Here is a 26,270-nt window from a genome sequence, read left to right on the forward strand (position 1 = left end):
CAAAACAAAGTGAAAAATCAGTCCACTCACCATGATGGGTCCCAACCTGTCTGTATAGCAGAAACCACAGGATGGATGGTAGTCACTTCACTTGGCCATTTCTATACTTACATAACACTATCCTTGCGCTTAAGGCGCCCTGGGGGTGCGGTGAAGACACACTCAAACTTACCAACTGCTCCTTAGTTGCTATGTTGGTCTGTTTCTATCAATATTACGGTCTTGGAAGTCCTACAGGGGCAGTCCTACTCTGTCCCAAGGGTCACGGAGTCAAAATCGACTCTCTAGCGAGAAAAGTTTAACCTTGGCTGTGCTGTGGCTATGGTCTCTTCACGTCTGCTTACTTACAAGGACACTGGGCCCATGATTGGTCTTAGTTTTTGTTTTGTTTTTAAAGATGAAGAGCAGCCTTATTAAAAAATTATAGGCATATAATTTATCTTTGTAGTGCATAGTATGTGCTACAACTTAGTTGACATTTTCAACCTTAAAATAAAAAATCAATTTTTCTACCATGTAAAACCTAGCCTTTCTTTACTTTTGATAAGTATTCTATTTGATCCCCGAGAATTATAAAAAGTGAGCTGGACTAGTGACATCTGTTGCTGATGGCTGGGTCTTAATCCACCTCTGTCCACAAGCACTGGTTCATGGCCACATCCAGGTCCTTCCTGTGCAGCTTTTACAAGAGGATAAATATATTTTTCAGTTGACTGGGACTCCGATTTAATCACTTCTTTTAAATAATCCTGGAATTCTTTTTCCTTTTCAGCAGCAATTGCTGCAGTAAGTCTGCAATAATTGATTTCTTCTTCTTTTAATTGCTTTACATTAAGCTTGTTTTTGGCCATTTGCTGAACACGAGCATCTTGAACTTCTCTGCATTCTTCATCAACTTTGCGTTTTTTCTCTTTCATGTTCCACAAAAATTTTACCTGCTTTCAGTATATCCATCAAATGTTCTTTGGCATTTATTTTTGTCTTTCTTCTTTCTCTTTACTTTTCATCACATTGGCTCTGTAGTCTGCAATCTCTTAATTCTGCTTTGTTGTTCTCTTTTGTCCTTTTCAGCCTCTGCTTTGGCAATATCTCTGGCAGTAATCAAATCTTCATTGTGAAGTTTCTCTTTTACTGGTTTACTCAGGAAGTTATTAATCCTTTCTCTCCGTTCTTCCATTAGCCTTTTTGCTTCAGCTTTTTTGTTCATTTGTGTAAGACGCTTTTTTGCTTTGATCAAATTTCTTATCTTTTGATATTCCTGTTTGCTGCTGCTGTTGTATGGCTTTAATATTTTTTAATCATTCATGTATTCAAAGTCTCTGGTTTTCACGTATCTCGTTTCTTTTCTAGTTTTTTTCATTTCTATGTCGTATAATGCATTGTCGTTTTATTTCCTCAGTATCTTTCTTTTTCTTCTCCATGCTCCTTTAGTCCATGCCTTCTTTAGACTGCCCAGAGCGCCGCCCAAGTCGCACACGCGTCTCCGACGAGGCGTCTAAGGCGCTCCCAGACATTAAGTTAGCGGAGTGCCTCCTGCAACCGACTCAAGCCGGCCAGAGAGTTGCAAAACTCCGGGGTTTCTTAGCAACGTCGCCGGAAGTGACCACTCTTAGTTTTAAGACACTTCTAGGCTTCTCCTTTTCAAAAGGAAATTGTCCGCTGACATGGTGCTGATGTTGGGTGTTTGCTGTTTGCTGTGTGCCATGCCTACTTGATGTAATTTCTCCTAATTCTCCATTTTATACGACAGTGAAGCCTAGGAGGATAAGCCACTTGCTTAGCATCACAAAGGCTTTCAGTGCCTACACTGGGGCTTAAACACAGGCAACGAGTCTTAACACTACAGATGCACCACTACATACGGGGCTTCAGAAGCTTCAAGGAAAGAGTTCATGTAATCCTCTTTTCCATGAAATTTTTGAAGCTCGAGGTACAACAAGTAGGTGGGGGAGTCTGTTTCCACACTTCAAAGGGCTCCCCTTAAGTTTTAGTTAAAACAGTTGCAACAAGAACTGTTTCTAAGCTCTGGAGACCGTTGGACCCACGGGCAGTCTGTCCTTACCCTTCTGGAGCATTGCCTCTGGAGTGGGCGTTAATCCTCATCAGGGTTTCAATGGTGTGGAAGAGATCAGCCTCAGTCACATGAGCAACACTCCTTTCATCCACCAGAAGGATTTTCACCAATTGCATAGCAAATGCCACCGCCATGTAGTTTAAGCCATTCTCCATTGACTGGCAACACAAAGGCACAGTGTGAAAACAGCAGCCCTGCGGTACTCATCAAGCCCGCCTCTGTTCCACTAGACTCTTTTCATACCTGAGCTAGGTGAAGGTCATACTGCTGCATATTAACCAGATGATTACGAATCAGCAACTCCACAGCTTCCACATTGTATTTATATTCATCTCGACATTCAATTAGGCACCTAGAAAAGGTATTTTTGTATTCATATAGGCATAACCACACCATATCAGGCAAAATAAAGAACGTGTATTTGGTGGATATTTAGTCTACATTAATAAAGCAAACCAGTGTCAATGTTTTAAAAACATCAGTAATCAAATACAGAGACCTATGATAAAGCCAGGCTCTTGCTCTCAGAACCTAGAAAACAATCATCCCCTCACAAGTGGGGATTCCAGGTGTTCCAGTGACCTTCTGAGAAAAAAGCAGGCTTAGAACCAATCAGTCATGGACAATGCAAAACCAGAGCAGACCTAAACTTGGGTGATGTGGAATAATAGCTAGCATGGGGAAAAAACCCACAGGTTGAAACCCTGGAGTGGTGAGCCTTTCTGGTGCCTGAAAAGACAGGGCTATGGAAGGTTGGTTCTAACTCTGACATTGAGTCTTCTTGTTACTGTGCAGTGTACACAAATGTACACACCATCCGGGTTTTTCTGAGAGATTGCATTTATAGCAAGGGGTCAACCTGTAATTTTTCCCATTCTGGGTCACCCACATTTTAAAAATTCAGGTCCATTCCAATTTGTTTCATTGATCATGACTGAGTCCAAAAAAAAAAAAAAAACAAAACCAAAACAGTTCATAGCTGTGGAAAAGGAGAAACTTCTGGCCTTAAGCAAGGTAATGTATATATAAAAAAGCAGTCCAACAATTACTATTCTTTTACAGTGGACACTGACCTTGTGATCTGTTTGTTACACCATGGAGACCCATATGCCCGGCCATCCTGCAGAGCTTTCAAGACTAAGAGGTGGCACTCCCTGTAACGCAGCAGCAGGTCAGCATCAGCACCACTTGTTGCATCTAGCAAGCCCTCTACAGCCTTTGGGGAAGAAGAAAATACAGCAATGGAAAACATGACCAGAGGTCAGCTGTCTATACCAGAACCCAAGCCTTAACGCAACCTACAATATACTTCTAAAGGGCAAAAGTAACTAACATTTAAAAGTTCTAACTAGTTTATGCTTACTACTCTTCATTGTCATGAAGGGCCTCTCTGTTCAAACCTCCCCATCTACACCTACCCCCCATCTCCCTCAGGTATTGGGATCAACTTTCCACCAAAATGTATTGGGCTATTTAATAGTATTTCTAGATCTTTCCCTAAGAAAAGGCAAATACTTATTCATTTGCTTTTATAGTTCTACTCTAACTGGTGAAAACCACCAGCACTTGTATGCAAAACTTGACATGCTGAGCAGCCCGGCCAAAATAAAATGGGTAGTGGTGAAAGCAAACCCACAGCCCTCAGCTGATTCTCACTGCTAGTGACCCTAACGAGGGTTTCTAGGACTACTCATAAATCTGTACAAGAAACAAGCTTGCATTTCTCTTGCAGATGGCTGGTGGGTTTGAACCGCCAACATTGAGGCAAGCAGCCCAATAACTGACTCACAGTGTTTACAGATCTAGCTTCTTGTAAAAGTAACAGCTTAAGAACCAACCTTCTGAAGCAAACCAAGAGCAGCTATGGCATCCCGAGAATTTCGAGATAATACTACAACCTCCAAAAGACTTCGAAGAGCTTGAGCTTGAGGGTTCATGGCCAAAGTTGGTGGGACGGCATGCAGGTGCTGTTCCAACTCTGTAATGCACTTATCATAAATCTGAGCCACATCATCTGTTGCCCAAGCTTGCTGTTTCAGAGTAGGAGAACCGAAAGGAGCAGAAAATTTGCTGATTAAAAATACTACATCACGAACGGGGCAGACAGGTTACTCTCAGCTTTAAATAAGTTCCTACAACCTATTATGTTCATTCTAAGTCATGGGAAACAGTAATCGTTCACTAGTCCGAGCCTGCAAAGTGTCAGTTTCATAGCACTCTCTAAGTGGGATGACTTGACTATAATTGAAAACCATCAGAGATGGAGGGGGAGCGGAGAGGGAGGGGGAAAAAAAGAGGACCTGATGCAGAGGGCTTAAGTGGAGAGCAAATGCTTTGAGAGTGATTAGGGCCAAGAATGTACGGATGTGCTTTATACAATTGATGGAAGTATATGTGTGGATTGTGATAAGAGTTGTATGAGCCCCTAATAAAATGTTTAAAAAAAAAAAAAAGAAAACCATCAGAGAACGTGATTACCGACCTACCTTGTAACCTCAAAAAAGTCATGGTAGTGAAAAAAATTTTTAAAACTGAGGGTGATTTAAAAAGTATGAACAGTACACATGAAAGTGCAGCTCTGAACTTGTAAAAGTCACTCTGGACTTGGGGGTGAGCAGAGTAACAGAATTGCAATGAACTCTCAAACAGGTGGGAGAAATCCTTTTTCCTCTCAAAGAAGTTTAATTAGGGGACGAACGTAAAAGAAGGGTAGGATGTTGTCATGAAGTTGCCATATAAATTCCTTCAGAGTAAATAAAAAATGTGGGTTAAAAATAAATAAATAAACCCTCACCCAATTCATGATTAAAACAAAGCAACCTTATTGTATCAGTACTGCTCTGATACAAAAAGTACATTGAACAACCGAACGGAGGGTATTTTGCTCTCTGTATCTTAGTTTCTGGAAGAAAGAGATACATTTAACTGGCATAAAATTCCAAGTAATTTGCAAAACAAGTAAATTAATCCATGGCAATATTTACCTTCATGGGCTGAGCTAAAAATCCAGTCGGCTGACTTAAGTCGTTTGTAGGCAAAAAGCCAGGCACATTGCGTGCAAATTCTTCATAAACAGCCAGCTGTTTAGGGTCCACACCACCAACCTTGGATGAAGAGAATTAACTTAGAGAATATTCACTCCACAATCAAAGGTAGTTTTTTTGAAAGGAGGAAGTTTTCACCAGGACATCACAGGGGTTCCAATAAGGGACACAAAAGTCACTGCAGTAAGAACAATAACTGAATCTGCCCCAGTGGGGACAGTTGAAAAAGAGCATTGCTCTGCCTTGAATCCTGTCAGAATCACTTTCATTTATAAATTGTTTCCACTGGGAAATGCCTCCAATTGGACCACATGGTTTGGTTGGTGTGAAGTGCCTCTGGAGCTATCAAAAGCCACACATTTCCCACTACCCTATTAGGAGTAATAAGCAACTAACATAAAAATGAGACCATGAAAAGTGATGATGGGGAGCGTATGAGCTCTTTACAGTACTCGTCAACCGGGGTGGATGCGCCTGGTGCTGGTGGTCATCTAAGGTATTGCCACACCTATTTCACAATGTTTTACAGGTGTGACAACCATAGGTGTAAATTGCTTCGCAGAAAGATGAACAACACATAATTCTATTATACCAGTGAGAAGATTCAAGAATTAAGAACATAAACAAGGGTGTGTGTGTGTGCCAGTTTTTCTGTTAATGTATTTGTATTTCATTAAAGGATATGGACAATCCAAGTAAATTACTTTTTATTAAAAGCAAGGAGAGGGTAGGGAGAGCCAAAACCTCAAATGCTTACTTTCAGCCTGATTTGCTCAGGCATTCGCTCCGCTTGGTAAGTTAACACAACAGGATCACAGTATCGGCGTCCTTCTTGCCTGGCATGTTTTCTTAACTCAAATTCCTACAAACAAAATAAGTCACTGAGGTTCTGGTTATGAAGCACTTTCTAAAGCAGGAAAAAAAATAATGCGTAAAAAGCAAATGCTAAACACTTACAGTTGCTAATCTCTTGTCCATCTCAGGGCCTGCCTTTTCTACTGCAGTCTTCTGAATAAAACAGCAAGCAAGTTCACAATTGTCCTGAGCTAACTGAGCAGCGGCCTGATCCATCATTTCCCTTTGCTGTGGGGATGCAGTCTATTTAAAAAAGAGAACGTAAAAGAAAAGCTTAACCGTTTCTGTAGATAGCTAAGTGAAGGTATTTAAAAATGTAGTGCATTATTCAAATGAATCAATAGTTTTGAGTACTGGCTGACCTTAGCACTCATTAGCAATGACCTTTTAAGTAGTCTAGCAAGCAAGTCCCTCATCGTGTAATGAAAATACCACCTGCCCTGAGCATCTACAGCAGGTGGATGTTATGATGATGAGCTATATGAAAACAGCATTTATTGAACAACGATATTATTAACCAGGACAACTGAGAATGAAAACGAGTAAAAGTGTTATTCAGAGCACGTATACACATGGACACACTAAGATATTTAATAATTCTGAATGTAAAAAATGCTGAATTTCTTCAACTCATCATGAGGGGGGTACCCCCCAAAACACCCAATATTTTTTTCAAAGCTATGCATTTATACTTTTTTACTAAACTTTATCACCTTCAAAATACTGTCTATTACACCCAACTCTGTTGAATGCTTAACAATGAGGAAAACATCAAAAGAGCAAATAGTATGTTGTTCAGTAGCAAGAAGTGACCACCTTACCCGAAGGGCTGAGGCAAAACTGTTTTTCAGGTTGGTAGAGATGCTCATGAGCAAAGGCTCCCTGCAAGTAATCATGGCCATTCCTGCTGTTAGGTTACGCATCATATGATGAGCTGCTATCCGCATTCGGGATTCCTCGGAATCCAGGGCAAAATCCTTCCTGACTATTTGCTCGCAAGTTGTCATGGCAATCTTAATCGACCTGTCCACCACAGGATGGACCAGCTCCTGGACAGCGCGCTCAATTGCTTGACGCACACACTGCTTTAACTGTGGATGGGCCTGGAACAAGGGAATCTAAGTAGAGGAAGGTAAGTGATAAGTCTGTGATTATTTCCAGGTTAACCAATAGCTACCAATTCTTACTTGAAAGTAACTAATGAAAAGAACTCAAGAACTGAGTTACACAGAAGGAAAATATTTAAGAACACCCTGTAATAGAGAGGTCTTGTTTTTTAATTCCAAGTTTGATTACGTAGTAAATTCTTCACTACAAGATGCATTACCTATTTCTTGATTAGTCCAAACTTATGGCTCAAATTCTTGGTCCCTTTAGCTTTGTGAATTTATTTAACTTAAAGTGAGGACATATTTTAATTACTCATGATAAACACAAAGCGATCAGATGACTGGATGGAAAATCTCTATTTATAAGGGCTCAATAGAAAGTAAATCTAGAAAATAGACAGCAATATATGTACAAATATGCTTGATATAACTGCTTTAAGGATTGGTTTTGGTATAAGAGCTGTAAAGAACCCCCAACAAATGATCTTACAAAAAACGTCATAGTTATACATTTTAAAATGAAAAGACCAGGCTAAAAATCACCTCTTTAAAATCCTTTCAAGTCTCTGAAATAAAAGTTCAATGTATTAATGGCAATCCTTAACTTATTAGCATCTCACTGTCTACCTAAAAGTCGAACACAATAAAAACTCTAGGAACCTTAATTGGGATTAAACCAATTAAAAAAAACAATAAATTATCACCGTGAGTTTAAAGCATAAATAAAAGTAGAAGAAAAAGAATTGACGGGTGGCTTGGACAAAACTGTCTTCCATAGTCAAGCAGTGACAATTGAGCTAAGAGCCGTGCCCTAGTTCCAAGACATTAACCTGCAAATTTTACCAAAGAAATCAGCTCACTTCCAAACAAGTGGTTTAATATAAGGCTAAGGTAACATTACAAGGAAAACAAACAACAAAAAGTTCTGGTACACACAAGTCTGGCTTTTAAAATCATGGGTCTGAAGTGTGAGGATCTAATGTTCAGCTATAAGACTATTTTCAAAGAGGGAAGAAAATACTCCAACTATACTATCTTGATTCCTGTTCTGTGCAATAAAAGCCTTCAATCTGATGTAAAAGCACCCCAATAAATGACTAAAATAAATATTTTTTTAAAAGCCTAGGACACTAGAGTGTCAGAGAAGTAGGTGGGGTGACCAAAAATTAGGCGCTGGGGCTAGTTACTTACCGTTGGGTTTAGGGTAATGTGTGGTGCCAGGCCTGCAAGGGAATAGACATTGATGTCGTGGTAGCTGTACTGTGGCTGAGGTGGAACAGTTGCTGTACAGGTGGTGCTGGTAGCTGGTGTTGTAGACGTTGCTATATGAAAAATTGTAAGCACTTTTTAGAGGCATTGCTTGGCTTTTTAATAAGATCAACTGGCTATCCACTGGTCAATACCTAACACAAACTAAATGGATTACTTTACTAATTAAATTACTACCAGGAAAATTCTGTTATTGGACCAGAGATTTGAATAAAATATTTAAAGCAATATGTATCACACACACTATAATGAAATTCAATGAGGGGTGGATACATTAGCAAGCCCAGGTTTTGTAGAAATAGCTAATTTTACCTAAAAATATTTAGTTACTGTTGGCTAAGAAAGGAAAAGTGAAAAAAAAAAAACATTCACGATAATCCCATCTCCTAGTTCTCCATTATCTACCATCCCAATCCTTTTGACACAGTTCACATTACTCACTTCCAGCCTCCTATGTTTCGAGGTTTTCAGAAAGCTTCAGCTCATTATGTCTAAGGCAAGGTTCTTGCAAAGAGGCCTCAATTGTGTCACACAAGAGGTTTCTGCACCCTCGAATAACATGACCCTTGCCAAGTTGTGATATGAATTGATTCGTTACATTTAGTTAAGAAAATCACATTTAATGCTAGAATGGGGTGAGATATGGGCTGACACTACTAACTTTTCACTTAAATAATTTAGGAAGGCTCACCAAAAATTGTATAAAACCGTTCCATGTTTTGTTCAGCAACATTTAACTTGGAACAATTTCAACGTACTGGTTACATTGAGATGTGCCATTTGATAAGAACATCCTAGTTGAGGACAGAGCTTGTTTATCTTAAGCAGAGATCATCTCACTTCCAAAAGAAGTGGCTTACAATAAGGGTGATGTGAGATTATAAGGAAAACAAACAATTTTGAAGTTAAAAGCTTACTTGTGGTTGTGATAGGAGGAAGTTCTTCTGGCTGCTTGACATCTTTCTTTGGAGCAGAGAGCTGCTCGTCTAAGTTCTTTAGACGATCTTTATCCTTCAGGAGATTTCCAGGTTTCAGATCATTGATGTCTATAGCAAGGTTCTTGCAGAGGACCTCAATCTCAAACTTCAAGTTTAACTGCAGAAAAATAGTTCAATAGAATTTTTAAAAGAAAAAAAATCTTAGCCTCCTTAACAATATGCTATTTTTGTTGTTATTATCATGTCCCCTATACTGTCTTTACTGTAATCTTGATAATTTTTAGAATTATGTAAGAAAAATTATGTTAAAAAGTCTATGAATCATATCTAAGAAAATGGTCCACGGAATAAAAGAGCAACAGACTTACCTTTAAGTCATGTTCCTGATGTAGCTCAGCTAACACATTCATAATTGCCATGGTCCAGGGGTTCGGAGGCCTAAAAACCTAAAGAAAAGCTATTATGTTCACGAGGTCAAAAATTACCCTTTAGTTTGGATTATTTAAAACATTTAAACACTTTTAGGGTAGCAGGGAAACAGGGTACTAAGCACTTTTAATGTGAGCTTAATCCTCCACATATATACCATATTTACAAAACCCTTCAAAATGATCCAAAATTAATTGTGCTAATGATTATGGAATCCTACTTGATATGACTAAACTATTGAGTTATAAGATCTATGGATTAAGTGCTTATAAAACTGTTAAAAACAAACAAACATCAAAATTTCAAACCACCCATTAAAACTTGACTCTCATTATCTTCTCTGGCTTCAAAAATTGGAAACCTGTGTTCCATAAGACAGAGTAGTTCTGTGTTTTTAACGGAAAGAGACCAACTCCTTTAATTAGCTATCACTGACATGCTGCAATCTACTCACCACACTGCGGATGCTGGACTCTAAAACTTTGGCAACAAAGGGCACTACATAGAGCAATTCTTGCTGTCCTTTAACATACGCTTCCAGCAGCAAAGATTTTACATCCAAATCCTACAATTAGAAAAATATTTTAGTTGGGAAGATGCTATGCTCACCAGGTGCATGCCCACCTTACCCACCAAATTGGGATCAACATAATATTTCATAATAGCCTTAAGAGAAGGGGTGACAATTATCTAGCATTTCTTTATCCTGCTAAACAATGTGGCGCTTAAAAGCAAAAAATCTGCATGGAGTTGTCCCACAGGGAACCCACAGGTTTGACTGAGTTTCCGAGGCTGTAAATATTTATATAAAGGAGGCTGCCTCATCTTTCTTCCTCAGAGAAGTTGGTGGGTTTGAACAACCAACCTTGCAGTTTGCAACCCAATCCCAATGCACTTTACTCACTAAAATGGTTCTAAGAATATATAATTAATGGTTAAAGGCAGCCAAACTTATATAATCCACACTGACGTCGGGGTCCCTTAAACATGCTAAATAAAAGACGCAAATTCTACATTCGTTTTCAGATGCAACTTACAGTGTGGAGGATGGGCTTATTTTTAGCTAGTGTGATCATTCCTAGCCAATGCCCCAAGTTCTTCAGCAAAGAACGATCTGAGAAATTGGCCGCAGCTTTATCAGATGTCAGGAGTACCTAAAATAGTACAGGATTAAGAAAGGTAAAAAAAGAAAAAAGAAAGGTAAGGGAACAGTTATGAAAAATCTTCCCTACTAAACATTTTGAGAATTCCATTACCCTACTTTTTAGATGAATATACCACAAAGCAGTCAGTCTACTCTAAGTCTGATTTTGCTGTGCTTATTATTACCTAAAAGTACCACTTCTACTTTACATAATTCTTTAGTTTTTTGTTTTTTTTTTAAATAGGTAAAGGCATACATTTCAAATGGTCCACATGCTTCTTCCTTTGCAAAATATTTCAAAACCCCGCAAGCTTTAGCTAGGATTGAAAGAGACCTAATTTAAAAGGAAGATGACAGGAACACTTCTAGAGGGGCAGAAACAAAAATTGCCACCAAGTGCCAACTCTATGCCACGCCATGACGGCCATCATATACCTTTATCAGGAACTAAAGCAGTAGAATTAATTATTTGCAGCATACTGCCTTTCATTTGTCCAAAAACCTTACCCCATTTCAAAGAGTTTGATTTGCATTAATTCATCAGTTGTGATTTTCCTTATTTTCAAAAGGAAGACTTCTGAAACATTAATTTCAGACTATCTGAAAACACTCATGCATGCCTGTCATTGTTTTCAAACAGTTCCGACAATAAAAGCTGGCCATATCTGTGTTCCTTCACTCCACAGAGCAACAGCCAAATGGCAGTCAGCTGTGCCTGGGGAAGAGGAGGCAGGGAAATTCTTTAGCGCTACGGCGTAACCGAGAATGGGAAAATGTGGAAAATATCCATCCATTGGTTTAAATATAGTGCTGCTTCCTAGAGAATGTGTCATGTTCTTTAGCAAAGAATAATCACATTTGCTGGCTGGGTTCACAGTAATTTTTTTTCCTATAGTCTGTATAAAAGCTCTTAAGTGATGGTGTGGAGATTAGAATATTTCAAGTGATAAAAATGTCATTACAAACAGCTTAAGCTTTACAAAAATAAATTGTTTAGAATCCTAGACAAGATATTCCACAAACTGGTAAAAAATTTAGAGCTACTTGGCACTTTAACAATGGAAAACACAAATAAAAACATTGACTTTCGCACTGTTGGTAATTAGGAAAATTGCTATTAACCACTTTGTGCTAAACTAATGTGACTGGATGGGAAGGTAATGCAGCTAAATTATCCATGCTCATAATTACATGCCGGGAGAGCCTACTCCAGTGGGAGAAGACCCTCACATTATGAGATACACTAAGATGAATCATTCCTACAGTCTGGCTATTCTCTGTGCCTGGAGGTTACCTGTAGATACGAGCAATCAGGTTCTATTGGAGAAATCACCATAAAATGAAGCAAACTCCTGGGAAGGGCTCAGGGGCATTCTTAGGTCACGATTATGACTCACCTCACTGCTGGTTTATTACGTTACTTGCTTTCATGTGTATGCCTTTTGAAAGATGCTAAGCCCCATAATATATACCCATTGGAAAACACATTCACTCTGGGTCCTGACATAGCTATAAGGAACTCCTTTACCCCGCTGTTTCATTTTCCTCACTCGCTTAAGCTGCGCCTAAGGACCTGTTTGCGTGTGGGGAGCCCCTCACCCCACATATCTTAAAGCCCATTAACAGTATATACCCATGTGTCTAATTTATGCATGCTTTAAAAATAGACTAGAGCTCAGAGTCTATTGCAGACAATATTGCGGGAAGGGGGATAGAAAAGCAGATTTAAAAGATAATATAGTGCAATGATGAAACACACAACTTTCCTCTAGTTCCTAAATGCTTCCTCCCCCTCCCACTATTATAATGATTCCAATTCTACCTTACACATCTGGCTAGACCAGAGGATGTTCACTGGTACAGATAGGAACTGGAAACACAGGGAATCCAGGGCGAATGATCCCTTCAGGACCAATAGTGTGCGTGGAGATACTGGGAGGATAGAGGGGTAGTGGGTTGGAAAGGGGAACCGATTACAAGGATCTACATACGACCTCCTCCCTGGGGGGTGGACAACAGAAAAGTGAGTTGGGGGAGACATCAGACAGGGCAAGATATGACAAAATAATAATTTATAAATTACCAAGGGTTCATGAGGGAGGGGTGAGAGGAAGCGAGGGGGAAAAATCAGGACCTGGTGCCAGGGGCTAAGTGGAGAGCAAATGTTTTTGAGAATGATGAGGGTAATGAATGCACAAATGTGCTTTATACAATTGATGTACATATGGATTGTGGTAAGAGTTGTATGAACCCCCAATAAAATGATTTAAAAAATAAATAAAAGATGCATAGAGGCTGGTGTCACAACACCCAATTATAGAATTTGCTATAGTACATGTACCTAGGCACTGGTAAGGATAAAACTATGAAATGAAAAAACAAGGGGGAGCGGGAGGGAGGAGGAAAAAATGAGGAGCTGATACCAAGGGCTCAAGTAGAAAGCAAATGTTTTAAGAATGATGATGGCAACAAATGTACAAATGTGCTCGACACACTTCTCCATTAGAGCAGTAAGGGGGTTGGAATCACCCGTCTTTTTTCTGTTGTTTAGTAGTCAAGGGCTATCACCACAGCTATCCTGAACCAAGGGGCCCTGGTTGCAGTGGGTACACACCTGGTTGCTAATCACAAGGACAGTACTTCCAACTACCCACTCACTGGTTGGGGAAAAGGCGAGGCCTTCTGCTCTTACGAAGAGTCAGTCTACCTGAGAACACGCCGAAATAATTAAAAGTCTTTGCAATTACTCTTCAGAAATAGAGTTACAGCCTAGAAACCCATAGGAGTGCTCCGGTCCTAGGGTCGCCATGAGATAAAAATCGACTTGATGGCAGTAATTTAGTGTGGTTTTAAATCTCATACCCAAGACTCCAAACTCACTGCCATCTAGCCAATTGCAACTCGTCACAGTGACCCAACAGGACAAGACAGAACTGTCCCTGCGGGCTTCTGGGACTATTCACTCTTTATAGGAGTCGAAATTCCCATCTTTCCCCTGTGGTTAGTAGCCCAACTCATGACCACTCCACCACCTGGGATTCGCATGGCTATTCTATCAACACTCCAAACAAATGAAATGAACAGACAAAATCCCATCCATAAATCAGGCATTTTCACATTCCAAGAAACAATGAAGGAAATCTGAGCGCCAACACCTACCTTGATGTTTCTGTAGGTCTCATTCAGAACCATCTTGTTAAATTCGGGGTTCTTTAGAGTGTCAAGAAAGTTTGAATACAGGCTGTGAAAGTTTGGCTCAATACTGACTCTCTTCATAACAAGGTATTGTGAAACCCAAGGCATAAATTCTTCTTTCACAGTTTCCTTTAGTTCTTCAACCTAGTCAATCAATATGATACAAGCATGGGATTAAAATATAAAGCACAGATTAACATACAATTAAGGTTTGGTCTCTGTGATATATACTACAGTATGTGACACAATTTAATATTAATTAGATGTTAAATTGGTATTCCAAGCCTTTGCCCCACATCAGAGGGATGCTGCCTATAGAGGTTCAGTCATCTCTGAAACTAGGTGACCAAGATTGATACTTAGAATCACTTTATCCTTTGAAATTATAAAATACACAGTCCCTCAACCATCTCAATATCCCACCTAACCTCTCACAAGAGAGAAACAACTGTTTCCACCTCTATTTTCACCTCTGGTGATCATCTGTACATCTGAAACTTCTATTCCAAAAGCAGTGTGTCTAACTCGTGGGCTTTAAAACTGTTCTTGTGAAAGATGACGCTGACAGCGTAACTTAAAATCCATTTGTTTAAGCTACTCTTCCTGGTTAAACTGGCATTTAATCTTAGAAGGGCAAATAGCCTCCGTTATGCAGGTTTGTTTTGTTTTGTCTTCCAATGAGGTCTATCCATTTTTAGATGCCTAAATGTTCAAAGTGCAAATGAAACTTTCCACCACTAAGAAGCCATGAAATGGACTTCATGAAGTCTGTAAGTGACAGAGGGTACAGAACTTAAAAAGTAAAGTACATCCCTCTAACTCATCAGGGAAGACAAAGAGCCTATGAAGTGGTTTGTAATCATACTCACCTTTTGTGTCATATTCGATTGTGAGAGATTGTTGAAGATAAAAGCAATTTTCTCTTGGATATTTTCTGGTGGTTCTACAATTCTCTCAGTTTGATCTGTGGCCACAAGCAATGTATCTATATTGGTAGTATTAATAGAAGGCTAAAAAAGAAAAAATACATAAAGCAAGCATGGCATGTATGCATAATGTAAACGTCAAGCAAAACTGTGGACTGAACTAATATTTGTGGCTGCCTCTGCGAAATATGGGGACATCTCAGAGGTACTAAAGGACAAATGGTGGTCTTTGTACTTTTCCTTGAATAGGCATGTGTTATGGTAAGATTAAAGCATAATAACAAATTCTGGAAAATAAAAAAGAATAGACCTACTTACTGGCACATCTTTCTTAAAGCTGACTCCGGTTGGCCTGGTGACTGTAACCGTTTTAGCAACAGTGGTGGTTGTTGAGGTGGTTACCATAGTGCTAACCTGACCAGCAAGAGGAGCTTTTGCTGGAACTTGGGCCTGAGCCTGGGCCTGAGCCAGTGCAATACTTCCAGGGGTTGTGATAGAGCCCTGCATTTTCACAGGAGGATCTCTAGACTGCTGTCCATACTCGATATACTATAAGGGCGGGGAAGGGGAAACACAGTTAAAAAGCTCTTAACAGAAATACAAACATTTGAGCTAAATCCTCGTCACTCTTTTTGAGAGGGAGCTAATGTTCCAGAGCACTCTCTTGGTTTGTTTTCCTTGCCTCACCTAGGCAATAACACAGAAGGTGAGTACCATGAGTTGCTCAAGAGTTATGTTATTAGTATGTTAAAAATGCTCTGAGAGCAATAACCGAACCAAACAATTAAAAAATATCAGCTATAAAGGTCTGCATATAAATGTCTAATTGCTTAACAAATGCACACTTTAAAAACACCTGGGAAACTTAGAAAGTTCATGGGAAAAGATAACGAAATTGCACACGTTTCAAGTTATTTCATTTATTAAATATACTGATCTCGCATTCATTTTTGGACATGATTGAGAAATGTAACACTTAAAAATGAACACTACAATGTTATTTTTTTTCTCTAATAAAGTTCTAACTCCCCCCCAAAACCAACATAATACATAAAGGAGTTCAATGTGTTCATGAAAAAAATTCCATTCTCTTTTTATCCCATTTACCTGCTAGCTTTCTGAATCCTCTACGATTAGGCAAACTCTAGCGTAATGGCTATGCCCTCTAGAGCAGACCACCCCTCCCCTAGTCCAACAAACCAAAGGGCGCCTGGCACTCTTTTTTACTAGTTCCTGCCCCACAAAATTAAAGCCACCTACAAATGATAATTTCTTAAAAGGACATTTCTAAATAGGAAGGGCAATCTCTGAAAAAAGTACATAGTCCTTTAAAATGATTAAGCACAGAAGTATAATAGTTGTTGAGATGATCTTTTTCTATGATTTCCCCATAGTATCTCTTATTCCAAATAGCTTTCTTGGAAACTTTGAGTATGGGACACCTCTGGCTTCCTATCTGACCTTGTAAAAGCTGTGTGTTTACAGAGCTTTTTAGTAATTTTTAGAACTGTTGCTCTCATCTCTGAATGAACATACCTCTATCTCCCCATCCACACTGACCTAGGTTAAGGTTTCACAAGCCTTGCTGCTTCTACTACAAATCCAGCAGGACGAGGTTTAAAAAACAAAACAAAAACCACAGTTCCCCAAAGTATCTGGCCTACTGTCCCCTGACAGTCCTGCTCCTGATCTCAACAATGAAAAACTTTAGTATTAAGAGCCGATAATCTAGAATAAAGTTTAGCCATCTGCTTTGGCAAGACAGAAGTGCAAACCACGCTTGCCAATAAGCCCAGAAAACAGTCAGTCTGAGACATTGGGCCTCTGAGTTCAAGCATGATCAACTGAGGTGGCTGAAAATAGTTAACTTAGATTCATCTCCCTATGGAATGTGTTTTCTTTTCAATAAGCAAATCAAATGAGCTGACTAGGAAAGATGTGTTTTACTACATGTAAGATTATATCAATATTTAAGCCACTTAAAAATTTAAAACACAAATCTTCCACTTGAAATCCCTTTTTAAAAACTCCCATCATTAAAACAAAAAAACTAATGAAAACCTCTTTTCAATCAAACAGGACAACTGCTTTCAAAGGAAGCCCAATGACCTTCTAAAATGTTCTGTTACTGAGCTGTACAATAAGCCAACAAACACGTACACTTAGATCATGCCAATCATTAAATAATTTTAATGTCTTTCCGAACTTTAACCCACAATTAAAACAGCAGCAACATTTCCAATAGATAAACCCTAAAACTACTGTAAAGATTTAAATGTTGAAGGCACTGACCTCTTGTAAATGATGTGGGAATTGCATAAAGTGACTGATAGAAGCCAAGTGCTGACAATACTGGGGATAGTCCTTCAGTCTGTAAACAAAAGAAATCGTATGTTCATTTTTTCACATAAAATCACACATTAAGCTACAAACAAAAACTTTCTTCCATATATGCCAATCAAAATTATTTACCCACATCGAAGTATCTGCTTTAAATAAACTAACAAAAGGAAAAACAAAGAAGCAAAAAAGAAACTATGAGCTGTGCTCTTTCTCCCAAGGAGCCCTGGCTACTTTTGGCTGCTGCTTTCTCCTGCCCCAAGAGTGAGTCTCAGAAACTCACAACAGGAGCAGTTGCACTCTGTCCTGTAGGGTGGCTATACGTTGGCAGCAACTCAATGGCAACGACTACTTTGAGTGCTCCTTATATAGCAGGAAAGAATATAGTTTTTGTTTTTCTTAACATGCACATTGATTGGACTAAACGGTTTGTTGAAATATAACTGACAGAAGGTATAAAATTTGATGTTATATATATTCATAGAAACACCACCACAATCTAAGTTGTGTAAATAGCATTGCCCCAAGTATTCTCACATTTAAGCCCACAGGAAACCATTAGTTAAGTTTTCATTTTCAATACTTTTATGTAAATGGGGTCAAGTGTGTTGTTTCTAGATCTGTTAGTTCAGCGGTTCTCAACCTGTGGGTGCGACCCCTTTGGGAAAACTTATTTCCGATGGTATTAGGAACCGAGACAGCACTCCTCACTCCGTCTGCAAGCGGGTTTGCCCACATGAGTACCAACGTGAAGACTGTTACCCATGCTACACGACAAAATTTAATTTATTTGTAATTAGGAGGAAATATTTCATAATATATTACATTAATGTTTTTGTGATTAATCACTATACTTTAACTATGTTCAATTTGTAACAGTGAAAATACACCTGCATATCAGATATTGACATGACAGTTCCTAACAGTAGCAAAATTCATTAAGAAGTAGCAAAGAAAATAATTTTATGGTTGGGGTCACCACATGAGAAACTTTATGAAAAGGCCCTGGCATTAGGAAGGTTGAGGACCACTGTGTTAGTAATTATAATTATCTGGAAGCTCATCCTTTTTTTATTAATAATTAATTTTTTGCCAAACAATATGTCATTATTATAATATGCCACGCTATGTTTATCCATTTACCTATCAAAGGACAGTTGGCTATACTGAGAATGTATGGCTAAACATTAACATTCAAGTCTTTGTATAAATATTATCTTTTTACTTCAGTAATTAACTGGGAATAGAATGGCTGGGCCATGTGGGAGATGTACAAACTGATAGAACGGTTTCCTGGAGAAGTGTACCATTTTATAGTCCCATCAGCAGTATATGAAACTATCAGTTGTTTCCCATCATCACCAACACTTGCTATGGTCATTCATTTTAATTTTGACCATTATTTAGGTACGTAGTGATGGTTGTGGTTTAATTTTTATTTCCCTGATAACTAATGATGTTGAGCATCTTTTTGGAAACTTAGTTGCCTATCTTTTTGGTGAAGTGCCTATTCAAACTCTTCACCCACGTAAAAGTAGGTTTTTATCAGGTTGGTATACAGCATGTCTTTGCATTCTGTTCAGTGTCTTTCAAATAAAAGTTTTAAATGGTGTAGATATTTAATTTCCTGGTTTTGGGAATGGTTTCATGATATATTTATGAAATCATTGTTCATCCAAGATCCTAATGATCTTTGCTTACATTTTCCTCTACAAATTTCATGCTAATTTTTAGTGTTTTCAAAATGTATGCCAATTCAACACGCACAACTCAAGGAAGGTGATTGCCTTTTTGAGTTGCAGGATCATGCTCAATTTCTGGGTTGTTCCTTATTTAACATAAACTCATCGCCCGTATAAGGTGCCTGTAAATCATTTGAGTTGCTTTCGTCAACTGGACTCTATATACTTTTAGATTTTTCATGGCAGGTTTCTTGTACTTGTAAAACCAAATTATTATTATTAGGTTTAAAGTACATTTCAGCAAACAATTTTTACTTCTAAAGTTTAGAGATTTAAGTCAAGGCAGTAATTTCAAGTGTTTGTCTAAACATCAAGGATCCTTGGTGGTATGGTCATGAGCTGGGCTGCTAACCACAATGTCAGCAGTTCAAAACCACCAGTGTGTGGGAGAAAGACAGGGCTTTCTACTCCTAGCAAGGGTTACAGACTCAGAAACCCTCAGGGGCAGTACTACCTTACTCCCTTACGGACACTGTCTGTCAGAATCAACTCGATGTCATTGAGAGTATTCATTCAAATTTCATGGATCTTTGACCAAATGTTCCGTAATGGTAGCCTTATACTATTTATTTTTCCAGACTTGTGGCAAAGGAGGTAATTGTTCATGGAAGCAATCAGCCACATATCCCATATCCTCTTCTTACTAAACCCCAACTCTTCCTTCTGTTGTTTCTAAACCCGTGTCCTGGGTAGATGATTTGAAGTCTTCTGGCAGTCCATGGTACTGTCTCTGCATATACTGCTAATACCATTAACCCCAAAGTTCCTCTGGGCTTCCTTAATCATTGACCACCTTTCGCATACCTATGTGGCAACTGAAATTACCACCACTTGGGCCAGGTGTAGCGCTGTCAAGGAAACATTGAAACTAACCTCAAAGTCAAATACAATGGGAGAAAGAGGAGGCTGCCAACTCCGATATGAATTACAGCCTCAAAAATCCCATAAGGTTACGATGACTCGGAACCAACTTGAAGACCTGGGTTCGGTGTAGGCCAGGTCCACCTTAGACCTCAAAACGACAACTTTATATTTGTAACACTTTAAAGAGCTTTTGTACAACAGATTTGCAACCGTCCTTTGATATCTTGACTGCTGATTCCATTAGCATTGATTTGTGGATCCAAATAAAATTAAAATCCTTGACAACTACGCCCCCCCCTTGTTTGGCTGTGAGCAGTTTTGTTTCCTGTTGAGGTGTAATTCATATTGAAGGTTGTAGTCTTTTATGTTCATCAGTAGTATCAGAGAGATGTTGTTTTCTCTTCACTTTCAGTAAGCAAGCTTGTATAACCACATTATCACGGGTTGTTAAAAAACATTTTTCCAATCCTGATTACAAGTACTTCTTCATATAGTCCAGTTACAGTGAAAACACACGGCCTTGGAACACACCCTTCTGCCTTTAAACTACCCAGCATATTTTTTCCTTGATCTGTTCCCATGATTGCCTCCTGTTCGAGGCATGAACACAATTAAGTGTTCTGAATTCCCATGCTTTGCAATGTTACTTTAGTTTGTTATGATCCACAGTCAATAACTTTGCATAGTCAACAAAACACGTTTGCTTGTGTTTCAAATACCAGTAAACATCTCTCTGGTGTTCTCTTCCAGTCAAGATACATCTGACGTCCTCAATGATAGCACTCATTCCGTGTCTTCTTTTGAATCCAGTTTGGATTTTCCCTCACCAATTAACCCCCTTTCTTTGGCCCTTCCCACCCCAGATAATCACTAATAAACTTTGCTCTCTATAGATCTAGCCTTTTCATATCTCAAATGTTGTCCTACAGTATTTGTCGTTTTTATAACTGACTTAACTCAGCACACTATCTCTATATTCCGCCCATGCTGCCTGTCTATCACATTTTGCTTATCCATTCATCTACAGAGGGACAATGTGTTTCTTTCCACCTTTAAACTACTATGAATAATGTTGCATAAATCTCGTAGCTTCTGCTTTGGCTAGGTCCTTGGGTTAACACATTGTTTTTCATAGCAGCATACCACTTTGCTTCCGCAACAAAGAATGCATTTCCCAATTCCCACATCCCAGCCACTTGTTATTTTCATACACACACGCAAACTTAAAGGCAAATTTTAAACATATATATGTTTAAAGTTTGCTATTTATTCTTAATATCTTATTCATCCCATTGAAATAAAATTATTTCATTTACCTGTTTTTCAAAAATCACTTTTCTTCAAACTACATTTAAATGGCCTCACTAAACTACAATTTACAAACTAGCACAAATGTTCGCCAATAGATGACAAACCCTTTGACAATCGTCGACACCAATAAATATTCCTTAGCTATATAAAGACCTAATGCGGCAGACACTGGTGTGGAGGAATCTCAAGAATCATACAAAGTAACATTCATGACTCAAAAGTCCACTTCCTGTATGATTTAATTTATATGACACATCAAAAGGCAAAACAATGGGGAGAAATTTGGTCACTGACCACCAAGGACTAAGGGCAGGGAAAAAAAACAAAGGTCAACCAACAGAAAATGGAAAATATTCAGTATGTTGATTGTGCCGATGGTTATATAAGAGCATAAACTTCCCCAAAGTACACCGGTAAGTGTGATTTTTATAATTGATGTACAAAAATCCCATCTCAATAATTACAAGCCAGTTGGATGATTTTAATAAACAGAATTATTTTAAATTCTTCCTCCTCAACTTTACAGATTAAGATGAATAAACATGTGGCTTTGGATGAGGTCGAGCATGTACTGTAAGCAAAAGTTACCTCTTTCACACATCAGAGGGAAGCATGCATAAGAAACCTCGTCACTCACCTATTTTTAAATCTATCTAAAGCAGCAATTCCAAAGTAATACATTTTGGATCCAAAAGGTTTGCGTAAGGCTTCAAGAACATATCGCAGGGCCAGTCCTAGGGCCATGTAGGTGACCAGTCCTTTTTCAATTATCCCACCAAACAGACAAGCTGTTATATGCAATTCTTTATCAGGGTACTGGGGGAAAAACCGATATTCTTCAAACAAGTTCCTCAGCATACAGTTAAAAACTTCTCTTTCTCGCTTAATGGTAGAGTCTTTAAACCTCTGTAGCATTTCTAACACCTGAAAAGAAACGGGGTTGGGGTAGAGAGTGGAGGGAAGAGCAAAACATATTACTAAAATCCTTCAAGTATTTTTAATAGAAGATTTAACAAGTCTATGTTTCTGAAAATTTTCAAATTGTAAACAATTGAGTTGGTCTAACAGAAATGTGAGGTCTCGGGGGAGGGAGGGTAAAATGAGCTGATAACAAAGGCCTCAAAAAATGAGCCAGTCAGGATGCAGGGTAGCAACGATGAAGCATACAACTTTCCTCTAGTTCTTTTTGTTTTCTTGGCCCCTCTTCTAGTTCTTTAATGCTTCCCCCACCAACACCATGATAATCCCAATTCTACCTTACAAATCTGGCTAGACCAGAGGACGTACACTGGAACAGATAGGAACTGGAAATACAGGGAATCTAGGGCTGATGAACCCCTCAGGTCCAGTGGTGAGAGTGGCGATACTGGGAGGGTTGAGAGAAGGTGGGGTAGAATGGGGGAACTGATCACAAGGATCTACATATAACCCTCTTCCTAGGGGGCAGACAACAGAAAAGTGGGTGAAGGGACTTGTCGGACAATATGACAAAATAATAGGAGGAAGGGGAATAAATGAAGAGCTGACATCAAAGGCTTAAGTCGAAAGCAAAATTTTTGAGAATGATGATGGCAACAAATGTACAAATGTGCTTGACAGTATGGATACATGTATGGATTGTGATAAGAGTTGTACGAGCCCCCAATAACATGATTTAAAAAAAGAAACCTAAAAACATTTACCTACTAAACAATGACTAATTTAATCATTAGATACTCACCTCATCAACAGACATGGTAGGATGCGGAGGATGATTATATATTCGCTGGAAATAACTGTTTGCTTCATCATCAATTTCTTTACTAAAGTGCTGATTTGCCTCTGGCCACACCTGAGACAAGTCCGCTGTTGGTAACAGAAAAGTAACCAGTTGGTAATTTCAGTCTTTGTTTACTCCCCAATCAAACAATTGAGAATAAGTCAATACAATTTTAACTAATTTTTTTTTAAAGTACAGAAACTAAAGAGAGCCTTAAATGGCTAATTTTCAAAATAATGTGTTCTGGGTAGACATGAAAGACTGTTTTCCTTACCAAACTTATTACAGCACAAGCCTGTTTAGTTCAAATTCATACTATGCTTACCCTTAATTCCTCATAAATGTTAATGAATCTTTTGCTACTTATAATAAAAACTACATTTAACACAGAAGCATTAGAAATGCATGCACAACAGACCAATAAACACATAAAGCACGCTACAAACATACCATTCAGACAAGTCTTTCACACTAGTATTTCAAGTTAGCTAATAGACCCTGTGCCAATGACAAGGTTTTTATAAATTCGTTTTATCTATGGATTTATGATGACTCCCCCAACTTTGAGATTACAAAATTAAAGTTTAGAATTAGGTTTCAAGTTATAGTTGTTATGTTATATCCTATTATTCTACTTTAAGAGGCATTTCAACACGAGGAGGGGGCCTTCAAAGTTTATGGGAAATGTGACTTGCCTCTGGCCTTGTATGAAATCCCCTTGTAAGGACATAGCAAAGCTACTATAAATTAAGCCAGTATGTTTTCGTTTTTTCCTATACAACAAACTGGACACAATCAAAAATTTGTATGTGGATCAGTCACACTTCACAGTCACAGACAACACTACCACTTACAAGGTTTCATCTTACTCTGCTGGAATGTCGGCTGGTTCAGTCCAGAGTTTCCCAGTTTTCTCTGTACAAATGGGTCGTTATTCACTGCAGGGAGTCCAAGAGCCCCAGTTCCTATACCAGTCAGACTGCCTGTGCCAAGACCACCTACTAGAGAGAATGAAGGCAGCCAAAAGCCCTATCATTACTCAGAGTCTTAACTTTATTCTTATCTCTGATACAATTCTTAATTATTTGTCTGAAACAGTCATTTTTGTTCATTCCCTTACTATGCCTTTCAATTTTACAAAAATGAAACTTTATAAGAGTAGATTAGAAGGAATGTCCAAAATCCCTTTATAACCTTAGAGCCTTTATTCTTGATTGCTTATTAGTGTGGAGGGGGGAAAGTACACAATTGTCAATTCACATATTTATCATGTTACAACCTAGTTCACATAAGAGAAGTTCAACTGTCGTCATATCACCATGACCAAGGACGTCATCTCCCTCAACTATAGCAGATAGAATACAACAATAATCACAACTTTGCTAGAAAGCTTTAATGAGGGCAGTGCTTTTGGTTCAAATTAAATAACCAAAGGAGCCCAAACCATAGAGTAGTAGTATTACATAGACGTTACACGCTGCATCCCCGCTCTTAGGTTTCATTCAGTATCGTAACTTAAGATTATGAAAAAAGATACAGATGGCTGAAAACAAGCAAGTGGTACACACAAAATAGAAGTAGATGAATACTGCAGTATGGTACCCAATGCCAAAGTCTATGAAAAGGTTTTAGCGATTTAGTAGCATTTCCAAGATAGGCAGATAAGCAGAATACAGTAAGGCCACGTACATACCCAACTCCTACCTGTCTTGCAACAATCATGACTGTTTCACATAACTGGAGTTCTTGATCCCAGCCTCTTAAAAGGTGGGATTAAGCCAGTCTGTAATAGCTACACTATCATCACTGAAAAACTAACTTAGCCCTACAAATACTCTGATGGTCTACTACACCAACTAGAATGCATTAGAAGTTAAAGGTGGCACACAGTTCTCCTTGTAACTTTGGGCATTGAGGCAGCTTGTGCAATGTTATGATACATTGTTTGAACAACTTCCTTTTTATTAAAATAGCTCCACATCTATACCATAGACTAAGGCACAAAAAACTTATACTCTCTTCCCACCCACTCACTCTAAGCCCTTACCTGGAAGCTGTGACGAAAGTCCTCCAATACCACTGAATGCAGTTGTCTGGTTTGGCGTAGAAAGGGGTGGAAATGCTTTTGCTGGTGACTGAGGGGTACTGAAGGCAGAGCCCAAATTTGGAGGAAAGCCCTGCATGCTCTGGGTATGGGGGGCAGCTGAACCACCTATACTAAGAGATGCCATTCCACCAAGAGGGTCAATCTGAAGGAAAACATTACAGCAATGTGTTAAACACTTCAAGTAAAGGCAGACGTATGACACTGGTTAAAGCAATCTTTAGCAAAGAACCTGACATACACCAATAGCTGCAAAGTTCCACACAAACTGATACTTCAAACTCCAATAAAAGTCAAGCATGCAAAGTTAAGTTTTTTTTAACTCGGTATATTTTTTTACAAAGTTAAGTTAGCCCTTGCCAAGGTACCAGTCATAAAATGAGGGCTACCAGAGCTTTGAGAAAATCATGTCAGATGATTAGCTCTGCATATATAGTAGTGCACATTTGGTAGCAATAAGGGGGCAGTGATTAAGCCGAAAACTCTCAATATTCTAGAAAACTTAATCTCTTGGGCTAAATTATGTAATCTTTAGCAATAAAAACTTTTAAGAGTTAGAAATCAATTTTCCAGGGAAAGGAGACAGCTGTAGTCAAAATTAGAAAACCCTGGAGATCAGAGTGAGCCATCAGCTCTGATTTCAGACATGTGTACTATGAGAGTCACCAACCATCTTGTTTGTTTTTAAATATAAATAGTCCCCAGATTAAAAACATATTGTTTATGTCAAATAAAAAAACTTAAAAGTACAATTTGTATCTAGTATGTTGACTTGTGCTCGTCTTAGTATAAATAGTATACCTTTCTACACATAAAAAGTAACAAACTCCAAAATCCACTAAAACATCTTTAACACACTAATAAAAAGTGCTTTATTGCTCAACGGTAGTAGTGCCTATTTACTATTGCTAATCACTGTATATATTTTAAGTTATTTTGATAAACCTTTGCGTTTATGATAATAATGTTTAAAATCTAGTAGCTAATTTCATCTGGCACTGTGCCACTGTGTAAAGCAAGAGTAACACTGGCTGTACTTTTGTTTTTAACGTGTCAACTTGGCTGGGCCATGATGCTCTCTGACTTGGCAGCTGTGGTAATGCAATTTTGTGTTGTGATGTGGTCATCTTCCTTTTCACAAAACAACCAGTAAAGTTCAGTAGGTGG

At 38.6% G+C, this 26,270-nt stretch overlaps 1 protein-coding gene, 1 non-coding gene and 1 pseudogene across 9 annotated transcripts in view; all 3 read right to left on the bottom strand.

Moving 5' to 3' along the window:
- CNOT1 (CCR4-NOT transcription complex subunit 1) overlaps window positions 1-26,270 on the bottom strand; it is a 95,349-nt gene that overhangs the window by 13,166 nt on the left and 55,913 nt on the right. For 4 of the 8 annotated variants that reach the window (XM_075537079.1, XM_075537083.1, XM_075537077.1 and 1 more), the window contains 21 exons: window positions 25,047-25,248; window positions 23,854-24,000; window positions 22,961-23,085; window positions 21,878-22,164; window positions 17,276-17,354; window positions 15,302-15,532; window positions 14,927-15,067; window positions 14,022-14,201; window positions 10,756-10,872; window positions 10,173-10,283; window positions 9,658-9,735; window positions 9,269-9,446; window positions 8,274-8,404; window positions 6,795-7,091; window positions 6,076-6,216; window positions 5,876-5,980; window positions 5,059-5,178; window positions 3,913-4,104; window positions 3,148-3,290; window positions 2,318-2,426; window positions 2,063-2,232 (listed from right to left, as the gene is read on the bottom strand). In XM_075537079.1, the coding sequence (XP_075393194.1) occupies window positions 2,063-2,232; window positions 2,318-2,426; window positions 3,148-3,290; window positions 3,913-4,104; window positions 5,059-5,178; window positions 5,876-5,980; window positions 6,076-6,216; window positions 6,795-7,091; window positions 8,274-8,404; window positions 9,269-9,446; window positions 9,658-9,735; window positions 10,173-10,283; window positions 10,756-10,872; window positions 14,022-14,201; window positions 14,927-15,067; window positions 15,302-15,532; window positions 17,276-17,354; window positions 21,878-22,164; window positions 22,961-23,085; window positions 23,854-24,000; window positions 25,047-25,248 (3,284 nt within the window). The remainder of the gene's footprint in view (window positions 1-2,062; window positions 2,233-2,317; window positions 2,427-3,147; window positions 3,291-3,912; window positions 4,105-5,058; window positions 5,179-5,875; window positions 5,981-6,075; window positions 6,217-6,794; window positions 7,092-8,273; window positions 8,405-9,268; window positions 9,447-9,657; window positions 9,736-10,172; window positions 10,284-10,755; window positions 10,873-14,021; window positions 14,202-14,926; window positions 15,068-15,301; window positions 15,533-17,275; window positions 17,355-21,877; window positions 22,165-22,960; window positions 23,086-23,853; window positions 24,001-25,046; window positions 25,249-26,270) is intronic. The other 4 variants (XM_075537084.1, XM_075537081.1, XM_075537085.1 and 1 more) reach the window with 2 other exon arrangements.
- Window positions 27-2,042, bottom strand: LOC142432035 (cilia- and flagella- associated protein 210 pseudogene; annotated as a pseudogene).
- On the bottom strand, window positions 11,528-11,674 carry LOC142432925 (small nucleolar RNA SNORA46). Its single transcript, XR_012781009.1, has one exon. It is a non-coding gene; the product is annotated as a small nucleolar RNA SNORA46 (small nucleolar RNA).

Source organism: Tenrec ecaudatus, chromosome 18 (genome assembly GCF_050624435.1).
Source record: "Tenrec ecaudatus isolate mTenEca1 chromosome 18, mTenEca1.hap1, whole genome shotgun sequence".
Classification (NCBI taxonomy): Eukaryota; Metazoa; Chordata; class Mammalia; order Afrosoricida; family Tenrecidae; genus Tenrec; species Tenrec ecaudatus.